The following is a 14169-nucleotide window of genomic DNA, read 5'->3' as shown; positions in this document are numbered from 1 at the left end:
CCCCGCACACTGACCCCTCACACTGACCCCCGCACACTGACCCGTCACACTGGCCCCGCACACTGACCCCTCACACTGACCCCGCACACAGACACCTCACACTGACCCCCGCGCACAGACACCTCACACTGACCCCACACACTGACCCCGCACACTGACCCCAAAACTGACCCCTCACACTGACGCCTCACACTGACCCCACACACTGACACGGCACACTGACCCTGCACACTGACCCCACACACTGACCCCTCCAAATGACCCCGCACACTAACCCCTCACACTGATCCCCGCACACTGACCCCGCACACTGACCCCCGCACACTGACCCCCGCACACTGACCCTGCACACTGACCCTGCACACGACCGCGCACATTGACCCATCACACTGGCCCTGCACATGACCCCGCACACTGACCCCTCACACTGACACTGCACACTGACCCTGCACACTGACCCCTGCACACTGACCCCTGCACACTGACCCCTAACACTGACCCTGCACATGACCCCTCACATTGTCCCCTCACACTGACCCCCTCACACTGACCCCTCACACTGACCCCGCACACTGACCCCTCACACTGACTCCGCACACTGACCCCTCACACAGACCCCGCACACTGACCCCTCACACGAACCCCCGCACTCTGACCCCTCACACAGACTCCGCACACTGACCCCTCACACTGACCCCCTCACACTGACCCCTCACACTGACCCCGCACACTGACCCCTCACACAGACTCCGCACACTGACCCCTCACACAGACCCCGCACACTGACCCTCACACGAACCCCCGCACTCTGACCCCGCACATAGACTCCGCACACTGACCCCTCACACTGACCCCGCACACTGACCCCGCACATAGACTCCGCACACTGACCCCGCACACTGACCCCTCACACTGACCCCGCACACTGACCCCTCACACTGACCCCTCACACTGACCCCGCACACTGACCCCTCACACTGACCCCGCACATAGACTCCACACACTGACCCCTCACAATGACCCCGCACACTGACCCCGCACATAGACTCCGCACATTGACCCCGCACACTGACCCCAAACACTGACCCCTCACATTGACCCCGCACACTGACCCCTCACACTGACCCCTCACACTGACCCCGCACACTGACCCCGCACACTGACCCCTCACACGGACCCCGCACACGGACCCCTCACACAGACCCCGCACACTGACCCCGCACACTGACCCCGCACACTGACCCCGCACACTGACCCCTCACACAGACCCCTCACAATGACCCCGCACACTGACCCCGCACATTGACCCCGCACACTGACCCCTCACACTGACCCCGCACACTGACCCCTCACACTGACCCCGCACACTGACCCCTCACACAGACCCCTCACACTGACCCCGCACACTGACCACGCACACTGACCCCTCACACAGACCCCTCACACAGACCCCTCACACTGACCCCGCACACTGACCCCTCACACAGACCCCTCACACTGACCCCGCACACTGACCCCGCACACTGACCCCTCACACAGACCCCACACACTGACCCCGCACACTGACCCCCTCACACTGACCCCTCACACTGACCCCGCACACTGACCCCGCACACTGACCCCTCACACTGACCCCGCACACTGACCCCGCACACTGACCCCTCACACAGACCCCTCACACAGACCCCTCACACTGACCCCGCACACTGACCCTGCACACTGACCCCGCACACTGACCCCTCACACAGACGCCTCACACAGACCCCTCACACTGACCCCGCACACTGACCCCGCACACTGACCCCGCACACTGACCCCTCACACAGACCCCTCACACTGACCCCTCACACTGACCCCGCACACTGACCCCGCACACTGACCCCTCACACAGACGCCTCACACAGACCCCTCACACAGACCCCGCACACTGACCCTGCACACTGACCCCGCACACTGACCCCGCACACTGACCCCTCACACAGACCCCTCACACTGACCCCGCACACTGACCCCGCACACTGACCCCGCACACTGACCCCTCACACTGACCCCTCACACAGAATGCCCCCACAGCAAACCCCTCTCCACCACAGATTACTGCTGACCGCAGTTTGCCTCACTCCCCCAATACAAGCCACTCTCCCCCATGGGTACGGGGTTTCCCAGCCTCTCCCCCAGGGGTACGGGGTTTCCCAGCCTCACCCCCAGGGTTGTGGGGTTTCCCAGCCTCACCCCCAGGGGTATGGTGTATCCCAGCCTCTCCCCCAGGGGTACGGGGTTTCCCAGCCTCACCCCCAGGGGTATGGGATTTCCCAGCCTCCCCCCCAGGGGTGTGGGGTTTCCCAGCCTCTCCCCCAGGGGTATGGGGTTTCCCAGCCTCCCCCCCAGGGGTGTGGGGTTTCCCAGCCTCTCCCCCATGGGTACGGGGTTTCCCAGCCTCTCCTCCAGGGGTACGGGGTTTCCCAGCCACACCCCTGGGGGTACGGGGTTTCCCAGCCTCTCCCCCAGGGTTATGGGGTTTCCCAGCCTCACTCCCATGTGTTTGGGGTTTCCCAGCCTCTCCCCCAGGGTTATGGGGTTTCCCAGCCTCTCCCCCATGGGTACGGGGTTTCCCAGCCTCCCTCCCAGTGGTACGGGGTTTCCCAGTCTCTCCCCCATGGGTACAGGGTTTCCCAGCCACACCCCTTGGGGTACGGGGTTTCCCAGCCTCTCCCCCAGGGTTATGGGGTTTCCCAGCCTCCATCCCATGGGTACAGGGTTTCCCAGCCTCTCCCCCAGGGGTACGGGGTTTCCCAGCCTCACCCCCAGGGTTACGGGGTTTCCCAGACTCCTCCCCGTGGGTACAGGGTTTCCCAGCCTCTCCCCCATGGGTACAGGGTTTCCCAGCCTCTCCCCCATGGGTACGGGGTTTCCCAGCCTCCCCCCCAGGGTTACGGGGTTTCCCAGACTCCTCCCCATGGGTACGGGGTTTCCCAGCCTCACCCCCAGGGTTACGGGGTTTCCCAGACTCCTCCCCATGGGTGTGGGGTTTCCCAGCCAAACCCCTAGGGATACGGGTTTTCCCAGCCTCTCCCCCAGGGGTACGGGGTTTCCCAGCCTCTCCCCCATGGGTACAGGGTTTCCCAGCCTCTCCCCCAGTAGTACAGGGTTTCCCAGCCCACCCCCAGGGGTATGGGGTTTCCCAGCTTCCCCCCCAGGGTTATGGGGTTTCCCAGCCTCTCCCCCAGTGTTATGGGGTTTCCCAGCCTCTCCTCCAGGGTTACGGGGTTTCCCAGCCACACCCCTGGGGGTACGGGGTTTCCCAGCCTCTCCCCCAGGGTTATGGGGTTTCCCAGCCTCACCCCCATGTGTTTGGGGTTTCCCAGCCTCACCCCCAGGGTTATGGGGTTTCCCAGCCTCTCCCCCAGGGGTACAGTGTTTCCCAGCCTCTGCCCCATGGGTACGGGGTTTCCCAGCCTCTCCCCCAGGGGTACGGGGTTTTCCAGCCTCCCCCCCAGGGTTATGGGGTTTCCCAGCCTCCCCCCCAGGGTTATGGGGTTTCCCAGCCTCCACCTCATGGGTTCGGTGTTTCCCAGCCTCCCCCCCAGGGTTATGGGGTTTCCCAGCCTCCACCTCATGGGTACGGGGTTTCCCAGCCTCCCCCCCCAGGGGTACGGGGTTTTCCAGCCTCCCCCCCAGGGGTACGGGGTTTCCCAGCCTCTCCCCCATGGGTACAGGGTTTCCCAGCCAAACCCCTAGGGATACGGGTTTTCCCAGCCTCTCCCCCAGGGGTACGGGGTTTTCCAGCCTCCCCCCCAGGGGTACGGTGTTTCCCAGCCTCTCCCCCATGGGTACAGGGTTTCCCAGCCACACCCCTGGGGGTACGGGGTTTCCCAGCCTCTCCCCCAGGGGTACGGGGTTTCCCAGCCTCACCCCCAGGGTTACGGGGTTTCCCAGACTCCTCCCCGTGGGTACAGGGTTTCCCAGCCTCTCCCCCATGGGTACAGGGTTTCCCAGCCTCTCCCCCATGGGTACGGGGTTTCCCAGCCTCCCCCCCAGGGTTACGGGGTTTCCCAGACTCATCCCCATGGGTACGGGGTTTCCCAGCCTCCCCCCCAGGGTTACGGGGTTTCCCAGACTCCTCCCCATGGGTGTGGGGTTTCCCAGCCAAACCCCTAGGGATACGGGGTTTCCCAGCCTCTCCCCCAGAGGTACGGGGTTTCCCAGCCTCTCCCCCATGGGTACAGGGTTTCCCAGCCTCTCCCCCAGTAGTACAGGGTTTCCCAGCCTCTCCCCCAGGGGTACGGGGTTTCCCAGCCTCTCCCCCATGGGTACAGGGTTTCCCAGCCTCTCCCCCAGGGTTGTGGGGTTTCCCAGACTCTCCCCCATGGGTACGGGGTTTCCCAGCCTCTCCCCCATGGGTGCGGGGTTTCCCAGCCTCTCCCCCAGGGTTATGGGGTTTCCCAGCCTCTCCCCCATGGGTGCGGGGTTTCCCAGCCTCTCCCCCAGGGTTGTGGGGTTTCCCAGCCTCTCCCCCAGGGTTATGGGGTTTCCCAGCCTCTCCCCCATGGGTGCGGGGTTTCCCAGCCTCACCCCCAGGGTTATGGGGTTTCCCAGCCTCTCCCCCAGGGTTATGGGGTTTCCCAGCCTTTCCCCCAGGGTTGTGGGGTTTCCCAGCCTCACCCCCAGGGGTATGGTGTATCCCAGCCTCTCCCCCAGGGGTACGGGGTTTCCCAGCCTCACCCCCAGGGGTATGGGGTTTCCCAGCCTCCCCCCCAGGGGTGTGGGGTTTCCCAGCCTCTCCCCCAGGGGTATGGGGTTTCCCAGCCTCCCCCCCAGGGGTGTGGGGTTTCCCAGCCTCTCCCCCATGGGTACGGGGTTTCCCAGCCTCTCCTCCAGGGGTACGGGGTTTCCCAGCCACACCCCTGGGGGTACGGGGTTTCCCAGCCTCTCCCCCAGGGTTATGGGGTTTCCCAGCCTCTCCCCCAGGGTTATGGGGTTTCCCAGCCTCTCCCCCATGGGTACGGGGTTTCCCAGCCTCCCTCCCAGTGGTACGGGGTTTCCCAGTCTCTCCCCCATGGGTACAGGGTTTCCCAGCCACACCCCTTGGGGTACGGGGTTTCCCAGCCTCTCCCCCAGGGTTATGGGGTTTCCCAGCCTCCATCCCATGGGTACAGGGTTTCCCAGCCTCTCCCCCAGGGGTACGGGGTTTCCCAGCCTCACCCCCAGGGTTACGGGGTTTCCCAGACTCCTCCCCGTGGGTACAGGGTTTCCCAGCCTCTCCCCCATGGGTACAGGGTTTCCCAGCCTCTCCCCCATGGGTACGGGGTTTCCCAGCCTCCCCCCCAGGGTTACGGGGTTTCCCAGACTCCTCCCCATGGGTACGGGGTTTCCCAGCCTCACCCCCAGGGTTACGGGGTTTCCCAGACTCCTCCCCATGGGTGTGGGGTTTCCCAGCCAAACCCCTAGGGATACGGGTTTTCCCAGCCTCTCCCCCAGGGGTACGGGGTTTCCCAGCCTCTCCCCCATGGGTACAGGGTTTCCCAGCCTCTCCCCCAGTAGTACAGGGTTTCCCAGCCCACCCCCAGGGGTATGGGGTTTCCCAGCTTCCCCCCCAGGGTTATGGGGTTTCCCAGCCTCTCCCCCAGTGTTATGGGGTTTCCCAGCCTCTCCTCCAGGGTTACGGGGTTTCCCAGCCACACCCCTGGGGGTACGGGGTTTCCCAGCCTCTCCCCCAGGGTTATGGGGTTTCCCAGCCTCACCCCCATGTGTTTGGGGTTTCCCAGCCTCACCCCCAGGGTTATGGGGTTTCCCAGCCTCTCCCCCAGGGGTACAGTGTTTCCCAGCCTCTGCCCCATGGGTACGGGGTTTCCCAGCCTCTCCCCCAGGGGTACGGGGTTTTCCAGCCTCCCCCCCAGGGTTATGGGGTTTCCCAGCCTCCCCCCCAGGGTTATGGGGTTTCCCAGCCTCCACCTCATGGGTACGGGGTTTCCCAGCCTCCCCCCCAGGGTTATGGGGTTTCCCAGCCTCCACCTCATGGGTACGGGGTTTCCCAGCCTCCCCCCCCAGGGGTACGGGGTTTTCCAGCCTCCCCCCCAGGGGTACGGGGTTTCCCAGCCTCTCCCCCATGGGTACAGGGTTTCCCAGCCAAACCCCTAGGGATACGGGTTTTCCCAGCCTCTCCCCCAGGGGTACGGGGTTTTCCAGCCTCCCCCCCAGGGGTACGGGGTTTCCCAGCCTCTCCCCCATGGGTACAGGGTTTCCCAGCCACACCCCTGGGGGTACGGGGTTTCCCAGCCTCTCCCCCAGGGGTACGGGGTTTCCCAGCCTCACCCCCAGGGTTACGGGGTTTCCCAGACTCCTCCCCGTGGGTACAGGGTTTCCCAGCCTCTCCCCCATGGGTACAGGGTTTCCCAGCCTCTCCCCCATGGGTACGGGGTTTCCCAGCCTCCCCCCCAGGGTTACGGGGTTTCCCAGACTCATCCCCATGGGTACGGGGTTTCCCAGCCTCCCCCCCAGGGTTACGGGGTTTCCCAGACTCCTCCCCATGGGTGTGGGGTTTCCCAGCCAAACCCCTAGGGATACGGGGTTTCCCAGCCTCTCCCCCAGGGGTACGGGGTTTCCCAGCCTCTCCCCCATGGGTACAGGGTTTCCCAGCCTCTCCCCCAGTAGTACAGGGTTTCCCAGCCTCTCCCCCAGGGGTACGGGGTTTCCCAGCCTCTCCCCCATGGGTACAGGGTTTCCCAGCCTCTCCCCCAGGGTTGTGGGGTTTCCCAGCCTCTCCCCCATGGGTGCGGGGTTTCCCAGCCTCTCCCCCATGGGTGCGGGGTTTCCCAGCCTCTCCCCCAGGGTTATGGGGTTTCCCAGCCTCTCCCCCATGGGTGCGGGGTTTCCCAGCCTCTCCCCCAGGGTTATGGGGTTTCCCAGCCTCTCCCCCAGGGTTGTGGGGTTTCCCAGCCTCTCCCCCAGGGTTATGGGGTTTCCCAGCCTCTCCCCCATGGGTGCGGGGTTTCCCAGCCTCTCCCCCAGGGTTATGGGGTTTCCCAGCCTTTCCCCCAGGGTTATGGGGTTTCCCAGCCTCTCCCCCAGGGGTACAGGGTTTCCCAGCCTCTCCCCCATGGGTACGGGGTTTCCCAGCCTCTCCCCCAGGGTTATGGGGTTTCCCAGCCTCTCCCCCAGGGGTACGGGGTTTCCCAGCCTCCCCCCCATGGGTACGGGGTTTCCCAGCCTTTCCCCCAGGGTTATGGGGTTTCCCAGCCTCTACCCCAGGTATATGGGGTTTCCCAGACTCTCCCCCAGGGGTACGGGGTTTCCCAGCCTCTCCCCCAGGGTTGTGGGGTTTCCCAGCCTCTCCCCCAGGGTTAAGGGGTTTTCCAGCCTCCCCCCCAGGGGTACGGGGTTTCCCAGCCTCTCCCCCAGGGTTGTGGGGTTTCCCAGCCTCTCCCCCAGGGTTAAGGGGTTTTCCAGCCTCCCCCCCAGGGGTACGGGGTTTCCCAGCCTCCCCCCCAGGGGTACGGGGTTTCCCAGCTTCCCCCCGGGGTTATGGGGTTTCCCAGCCTCCCCCCCAGGGTTATGGGGTTTCCCAGCCTCCCCCCCAGGGGTACGGGGTTTCCCAGCTTCCCCCCAGGGTTATGGGGTTTCCCAGCCTCTCCCCCAGGGTTATGGGGTTTCCCAGCCTCTCCCCCAGGGTTACGGGGTTTCCCAGCCTCCCCCCCATGGGTACAGGGTTTCCCAGCCTCTCCCCCATGGGTACGGGGTTTCCCAGCCTCTCCCCCAGGGTTATGGGGTTTCCCAGCCTCTCCCCCAGGGGTACGGGGTTTCCCAGCCTCACCCCCAGGGTTATGGGGTTTCCCAGCCTCTCCCCCAGGGTTATGGGGTTTCCCAGCCTCCCCCCCATGGGTACAGGGTTTCCCAGCCTCTCCCCCATGGGTACGGGGTTTCCCAGCCTCTCCCCCAGGGTTGTGGGGTTTCCCAGCCTCTCCCCCAGGGGTACGGGGTTTCCCAGCCTCCCCCCCAGGGGTACGGGGTGTCCCAGCCTCACCCCCAGGGTTAAGGGGTTTTCCAGCCTCCCCCCCAGGGGTACGGGGTTTCCCAGCCTCCCCCCCAGGGGTACGGGGTTTCCCAGCTTCCCCCCCCGGGGTTATGGGGTTTCCCAGCCTCCCCCCCAGGGTTATGGGGTTTCCCAGCCTCCCCCCCATGGGTACGGGGTTTCCCAGCCACACCCCTGGGGCTACGGGGTTTCCCAGCCTCTCCCCCAGGGTTATGGGGTTTCCCAGCCTCCCCCCCATGGGTACGGGGTTTCCCAGCCACACCCCTGGGGGTACGGGGTTTCCCAGCCTCTCCCCCAGGGTTATGGGGTTTCCCAGCCTCCCCCCCAGGGGTACAGGGTTTCCCAGCCTCTCCCCCAGGAGTACAGGGTTTCCCAGCCTCACCCCCAGGGGTACGGGGTTTCCCAGCCTTTCCCCCAGGGTTGTGGGGTTTCCCAGCCTCTCCCCCATGGGTACGGGGTTTCCCAGCCACACCCCTGGAGGTACGGGGTTTCCCTGCCTCTCCCCCATGGGTACGGGGTTTCCCAGCCTCTCCCCCAGGGTTATGGGGTTTCCCAGACTCTCCCCCAGGGGTACGGGGTTTCCCAGCCTCTCCCCCAGGGTTGTGGGGTTTCCCAGCCTCTCCCCCATGGGTACGGGGTTTCCCAGCCTCCCCCCCATGGGTTATGGGGTTTCCCAGCCTCTCCCCCAGGGGTACAGTGTTTCCCAGCCTCTCCCCCATGGGTACGGGGTTTCCCAGCCTCTCCCCCAGGGGTACGGGGTTTTCCAGCCTCCCCCCCAGGGTTATGAGGTTTCCCAGCCTCCCCCCCAGGGTTATGGGGTTTCCCAGCCTCCACCTCATGGGTACGGGGTTTCCCAGCCTCCCCCCCAGGGGTACGGGGTTTCCCAGCCTCACCCCCAGGGTTAAGGGGTTTTCCAGCCTCCCCCCCAGGGGTACGGGGTTTCCCAGCCTCCCCCCCAGGGGTACGGGGTTTCCCAGCTTCCCCCCCAGGGTTATGGGGTTTCCCAGCCTCCCCCCCAGGGTTATGGGGTTTCCCAGCCTCCACCTCATGGGTACGGGGTTTCCCAGCCTCCCCCCCAGGGGTACGGGGTTTCCCAGCCTCACCCCCAGGGTTAAGGGGTTTTCCAGCCTCCCCCCCAGGGGTACGGGGTTTCCCAGCCTCCCCCCCAGGGGTACGGGGTTTCCCAGCTTCCCCTCCAGGGGTACGGGGTTTCCCAGCCACACCCCTGGGGGTACGGGGTTTCCCAGCCTCTCCCCCAGGGTTATGGGGTTTCCCAGCCTCCCCCCCATGGGTACGGGGTTTCCCAGCCACACCCCTGGGGGTACGGGGTTTCCCAGCCTCTCCCCCAGGGTTATGGGGTTTCCCAGCCTCCCCCCCAGGGTTATGGGGTTTCCCAGCCTCTCCCCCAGGGGTACGGGGTTTCCCAGCCACACCCCTGGGGGTACGGGGTTTCCCAGCCTCTCCCCCAGGGTTATGGGGTTTCCCAGCCTCCCCCCCAGCGTTATGGGGTTTCCCAGCCTCTCCCCCAGGGTTATGGGGTTTCCCAGCTTCCCCCCATGGTTATGGGGTTTCCCAGCTTCCCCCCCAGGGTTATGGGGTTTCCCAGCCTCTCCCCCAGGGTTATGGGGTTTCCCAGCCTCCCCCCCAGCGTTATGGGGTTTCCCAGCCTCTCCCCCAGGGTTATGGGGTTTCCCAGCTTCCCCCCATGGTTATGGGGTTTCCCAGCTTCCCCCCCAGGGTTATGGGGTTTCCCAGCCTCTCCCCCAGGGTTATGGGGTTTCCCAGCTTCCCCCCCAGGGTTATGGGGTTTCCCAGCCTCTCCCCCAGGGTTATGGGGTTTCCCAGCCTCCCCCCCAGGGTTATGGGGTTTCCCAGCCTCTCCCCCAGGGTTATGGGGTTTCCCAGCTTCCCCCCATGGTTATGGGGTTTCCCAGCTTCCCCCCCAGGGTTATGGGGTTTCCCAGCCTCTCCCCCAGTGTTATGGGGTTTCCCAGCCTCCCCCCCAGGGGTACGGGGTTTCCCAGCCTCACCTGCAGTGGATGACGATGGGCCCAGTGTGGGGAAGGGTCTGGTTGATGGCTTTAAGGAATCGGTAGACGGTGATCTGATTACGGGGGACTCCATGATCCGGCCACTGGAGATAGTGGAATTGCTGCACCTTCCTGGAGGAGGGCGAACCATCCTGAGGGACCGAGACAGTGGGGGGGAGAGGGACACAGAGGGGGGGAGAGAGACACACACACACAGGGAAGGGGGTAAGAGAGGGTGAGGGGAAGAGGGAGGGGTTAGGATGAGAGAGAGAGAGAGACAGGGAAAGGAAGAGTATAGAGGAAGAGAAAGCAAAGGAGAGAGAGAGAGAGAGGGAGAAAGAGGGATACATGGGTGGGGAGGAGGATGAGAGAAAGAGAGAAGGAAAAAGAGAGAGAGAGAGAGGCAGCGAGGGGTGGGAGAGCGAGTCAGTTGTATTCAGCAGATGCAACGCTAACCTATTCCGAATATTCGGAATCCACACTCTCTCGGGTTTATTCCTCCTTCATCCCTGCCCTTCCTTGTCCTTAACAATGCAAGATGTAGGAGGAGATGTGGTGGGTCTATTCCACCATTCAATACGATCAAGGCTGACCTTAAAATCCTCAAGTCCACTTTTCATTTTGCCCGGAACCCCTCGATCCCGTTCCTGATTAAAACTCCGTCTGTTTCAGCCTTGAATATCCTGAAGGACCCAGCCTCAACAGCTCCCTGTGAGATACAATTCCACCAATTCACTCCCCTCGGAGGGAGGAAATGCTTCCGAATCGCTGTCTTCAATGGGTGAGCCCTTATTCTAAGATGATGCCCTCAGGTTCTACTCTCCCATATAGGGAAACACCACCTCCACATCTTGCTGATGATACAAAGCTGGGTGGCAGGGTGAAATGTGAGGAGAATGTTAGGAGATTACAGGGTGACCTGGACAGGTTAGGTGAGTGGACAGATGCATGGCAGATGCAGTTTAATGTGGATAAATGTGTGGTTATCCACTTTGGTGGCAAGAACAGGAAGGCAGATTACTACCTCAATGGAGTCAAGTTAGGTAAAGGGGCAGTACAAAGAGATCTAGGTGTTAGAACATAGAACATAGAAGAATACAGCGCAGTACAGGCCCTTGGGCCCTCGATGTTGCGCCGATCCAAGCCCACCTAAACTACATAGAACATAGAAGAATACAGCGCAGTACAGGCCCTTGGGCCCTCGATGGTACAGGCCCTTGGGCCCTCGACTGGTGTTCTTGTACACCAGTCAATGAAGGCAAGCATACAGGTACAGCAGGTAGTGAAGAAAGCTAATAGCATGCTGGCCTTCATAACAAGAAGCAAAGAGGTGCTTCTGCAGCTGTACAGGGCCCTGGTGAGACCACACCTAGAGTACTGTGTGCAGTTCTGGTCTCCAAATTTGAGGAAAGACATTCTGGCTATTGAGGGAGTGCAGCGTAGGTTCACGAGGTCAATTCCTGGAATGGCGGGACTATCTTATGTTGAAAGACTGGAGCGACTGGGCTTGTATACCCTTGAGTTTAGAAGACTGAGAGGGGATCTGATTGAGACGTATAAGATTATTAAAGGATTGGACACTCTGGCAGTAGGAAACATGTTTCCGCTGACGGGTGAGTGCCGAACCAGAGGACACAGCTTAAAAATACGGGGTAGACCATTTAGGACAGAGCTCAGGAGAAACGTCTTCACCCAGAGAGTGGTGGCTGTGTGGAATGCTCTGCCCCAGAGGGCAGTGGAGGCCCACTCTCTGGATTCATTTAAGAAAGAGATGGATAAAGCTCTTAAAGACAGTGGGATCAAGGTTTATGGGGATAAGGCAGGAACAGGATACTGATTGAGGATGATCAGTCATGATCATAATGAATGGTGGTGCTGGCTCGAAGGGCCGAATGGCCTACTCCTGCACCTATTGTCTATTGTCTCCCCCTGTCAAACTCCCTGAGAATATTGTGTGTTTCCACAAGGTCACCTCTCATTCCACTAAACTCTAATGAGTACAGGCCCAGCCTCCTCAACCTTTCCTCATAAGACAGTCCCTCCATCCCCTGGGTCAGCCGAGTAAACCTTCCCTGGACTGTCTCCAACAGCAATCTGTCTTTGCTTAGATACGGGGCCCAGGCTGTATTGCAGCTGGGGCCTGACTTGTACCTTATACAATCACCTCCTCTCTCCTCCATTCACCTGCTCTTATACTCACAACGCAGCTTCTTCCCATTCTTTTGTCATCCCCATTTCCCTTCATGATTCCCCGTTCCCATCCTCCTTTTCACCTGCCGTTCCTCTGAGCCCTCACCTTTGTCACTTCGAAATTTCGGATGATGAAGCTCTTTGATGTCCGACTGGGAGGTGCTATGGAGACGACGGTGAAATCTCCATATCTTTCCCTCTGAAGCTGATTAGGCCAGTACTGTTCACACTTGGGCTGAGAAGAGCAGATACTGTTACTGAGCAGTTATTGTTACTGAGCAGATATTGTTAGTGAGCAGATATTGTTACTGAGCAGATATTATTACTGACCAGATATTGTCAGTGACCAGATACTGTTACTGAGCAGATACTGTTACTGAGCAGATATTGTTAGTGAGCAGATACTGTTACTGACCAGATATTGTCAGTGAGCAGATACTGTTACTGAGCAGATATTGTTAGTTAGCAGATACTGTTACTGAGCAGATAATGTTACTGAGCAGATACTGTTACTGAGCAGATACTGTTACTGAGCGGATATTGTCAGTGAGCAGATATTGTTACTGAGCAGATATTATTACTGACCAGATATTGTCAGTGACCAGATACTGTTACTGAGCAGATACTGTTACTGAGCAGATATTGTTAGTGAGCAGATATTGTTACTGACCAGATATTGTCAGTGAGCAGATACTGTTACTGAGCAGATATTGTTAGTGAGCAGATACTGTTACTGAGTGGATATTGTCAGTGAGCAGATACTGTTACTGAGCAGATATTGTTAGTTAGCAGATACTGTTACTGAGCAGATATTGTTAGTGAGTAGATACTGTTACTGAGTGGATATTGTTAGTGAGTAGATACTGTTACTGAGTGGATATTGTCAGTGAGCAGATACTGTTACTGAGCAGATATTGTTAGTTAGCAGATACTGTTACTGAGCAGATAATGTTACTGAGCAGATACTGTTACTGAGCAGATACTGTTACTGAGCGGATATTGTCAGTGAGCAGATATTGTTACTGAGCAGATATTATTACTGACCAGATATTGTCAGTGAGCAGATACTGTTACTGAGCAGATACTGTTACTGAGCAGATATTGTTAGTGAGCAGATATTGTTACTGACCAGATATTGTCAGTGAGCAGATACTGTTACTGAGCAGATATTGTTAGTTAGCAGATACTGTTACTGAGCAGATAATGTTACTGAGCAGATACTGTTACTGAGCGGATATTGTCAGTGAGCAGATACTGTTACTGAGCAGATACTGTTACTGAGCAGATACTGTTACTGAGCGGATATTGTCAGTGAGCAGATACTGTTACTGAGCAGATACTGTTACTGAGCAGATACTGTTACTGAGCGGATATTGTCAGTGAGCAGATATTGTTAGTGAGCAGATATTGTTACTGACCAGATATTGTTAGTGAGCAGATACTGTTACTGAGCAGATATTGTTAGTTAGCAGATATTGTTACTGAGCAGATATTATTACTGAGCAGATACTGTTATTGAGTGGATATTGTCAGTGAGCAGATACTGTTACTGAGCAGATATTGTTAGTTAGCAGATACTGTTACTAAGCAGACACTGTTACTGAGCGGATATTGTCAGTGAGCAGATACTGTTACTGAGCAGATACTGTTACTAAGCGGATATTGTCAGTGAGCAGATACTGTTACTAAGCAGATACTGTTACTGAGCGGATATTGTTAGTGAGCAGATACTGTTACTAAGCAGATACTGTTATTGAGCAGATATTGTTACTGAGCAGATATTGTACTGTACCATCATTGTTGAAAGCCGAGTGACCACTTGCTGTGGTCAGGCTGGATGGGTATGTGCTAAGTCAGTGAAGAAGCTGGGCTCAGCTTCAAGGCTGGAATCAAGGGCCAATGTTCTGAGAAGAGGCAGAG

The 14169-nt window shown here is 59.7% G+C and overlaps 1 protein-coding gene across 1 annotated transcript in view; it reads right to left on the bottom strand.

The window, feature by feature from the left end:
- The window catches only part of LOC122546955 (receptor-type tyrosine-protein phosphatase mu-like), a 319090-nt gene that overhangs the window by 266418 nt on the left and 38503 nt on the right, over positions 1-14169 (bottom strand). The window contains exons 4-5 of the mRNA XM_087975319.1: positions 12356-12484; positions 10060-10211 (exon numbers count right to left, since the gene is read on the bottom strand). Of these exons, the coding sequence (XP_087831445.1) occupies positions 10060-10211; positions 12356-12484 (281 nt within the window). The remainder of the gene's footprint in view (positions 1-10059; positions 10212-12355; positions 12485-14169) is intronic.

The sequence above is a fragment of the Chiloscyllium plagiosum genome, unplaced genomic scaffold, assembly GCF_037043375.1.
Source record: "Chiloscyllium plagiosum isolate Xiang-an unplaced genomic scaffold, Cpla_swu_hap1 HiC_scaffold_2, whole genome shotgun sequence".
Lineage (NCBI taxonomy): Eukaryota > Metazoa > Chordata > Chondrichthyes > Orectolobiformes > Hemiscylliidae > Chiloscyllium > Chiloscyllium plagiosum.
This window is presented reverse-complemented; position numbering and strand designations above follow the sequence as displayed.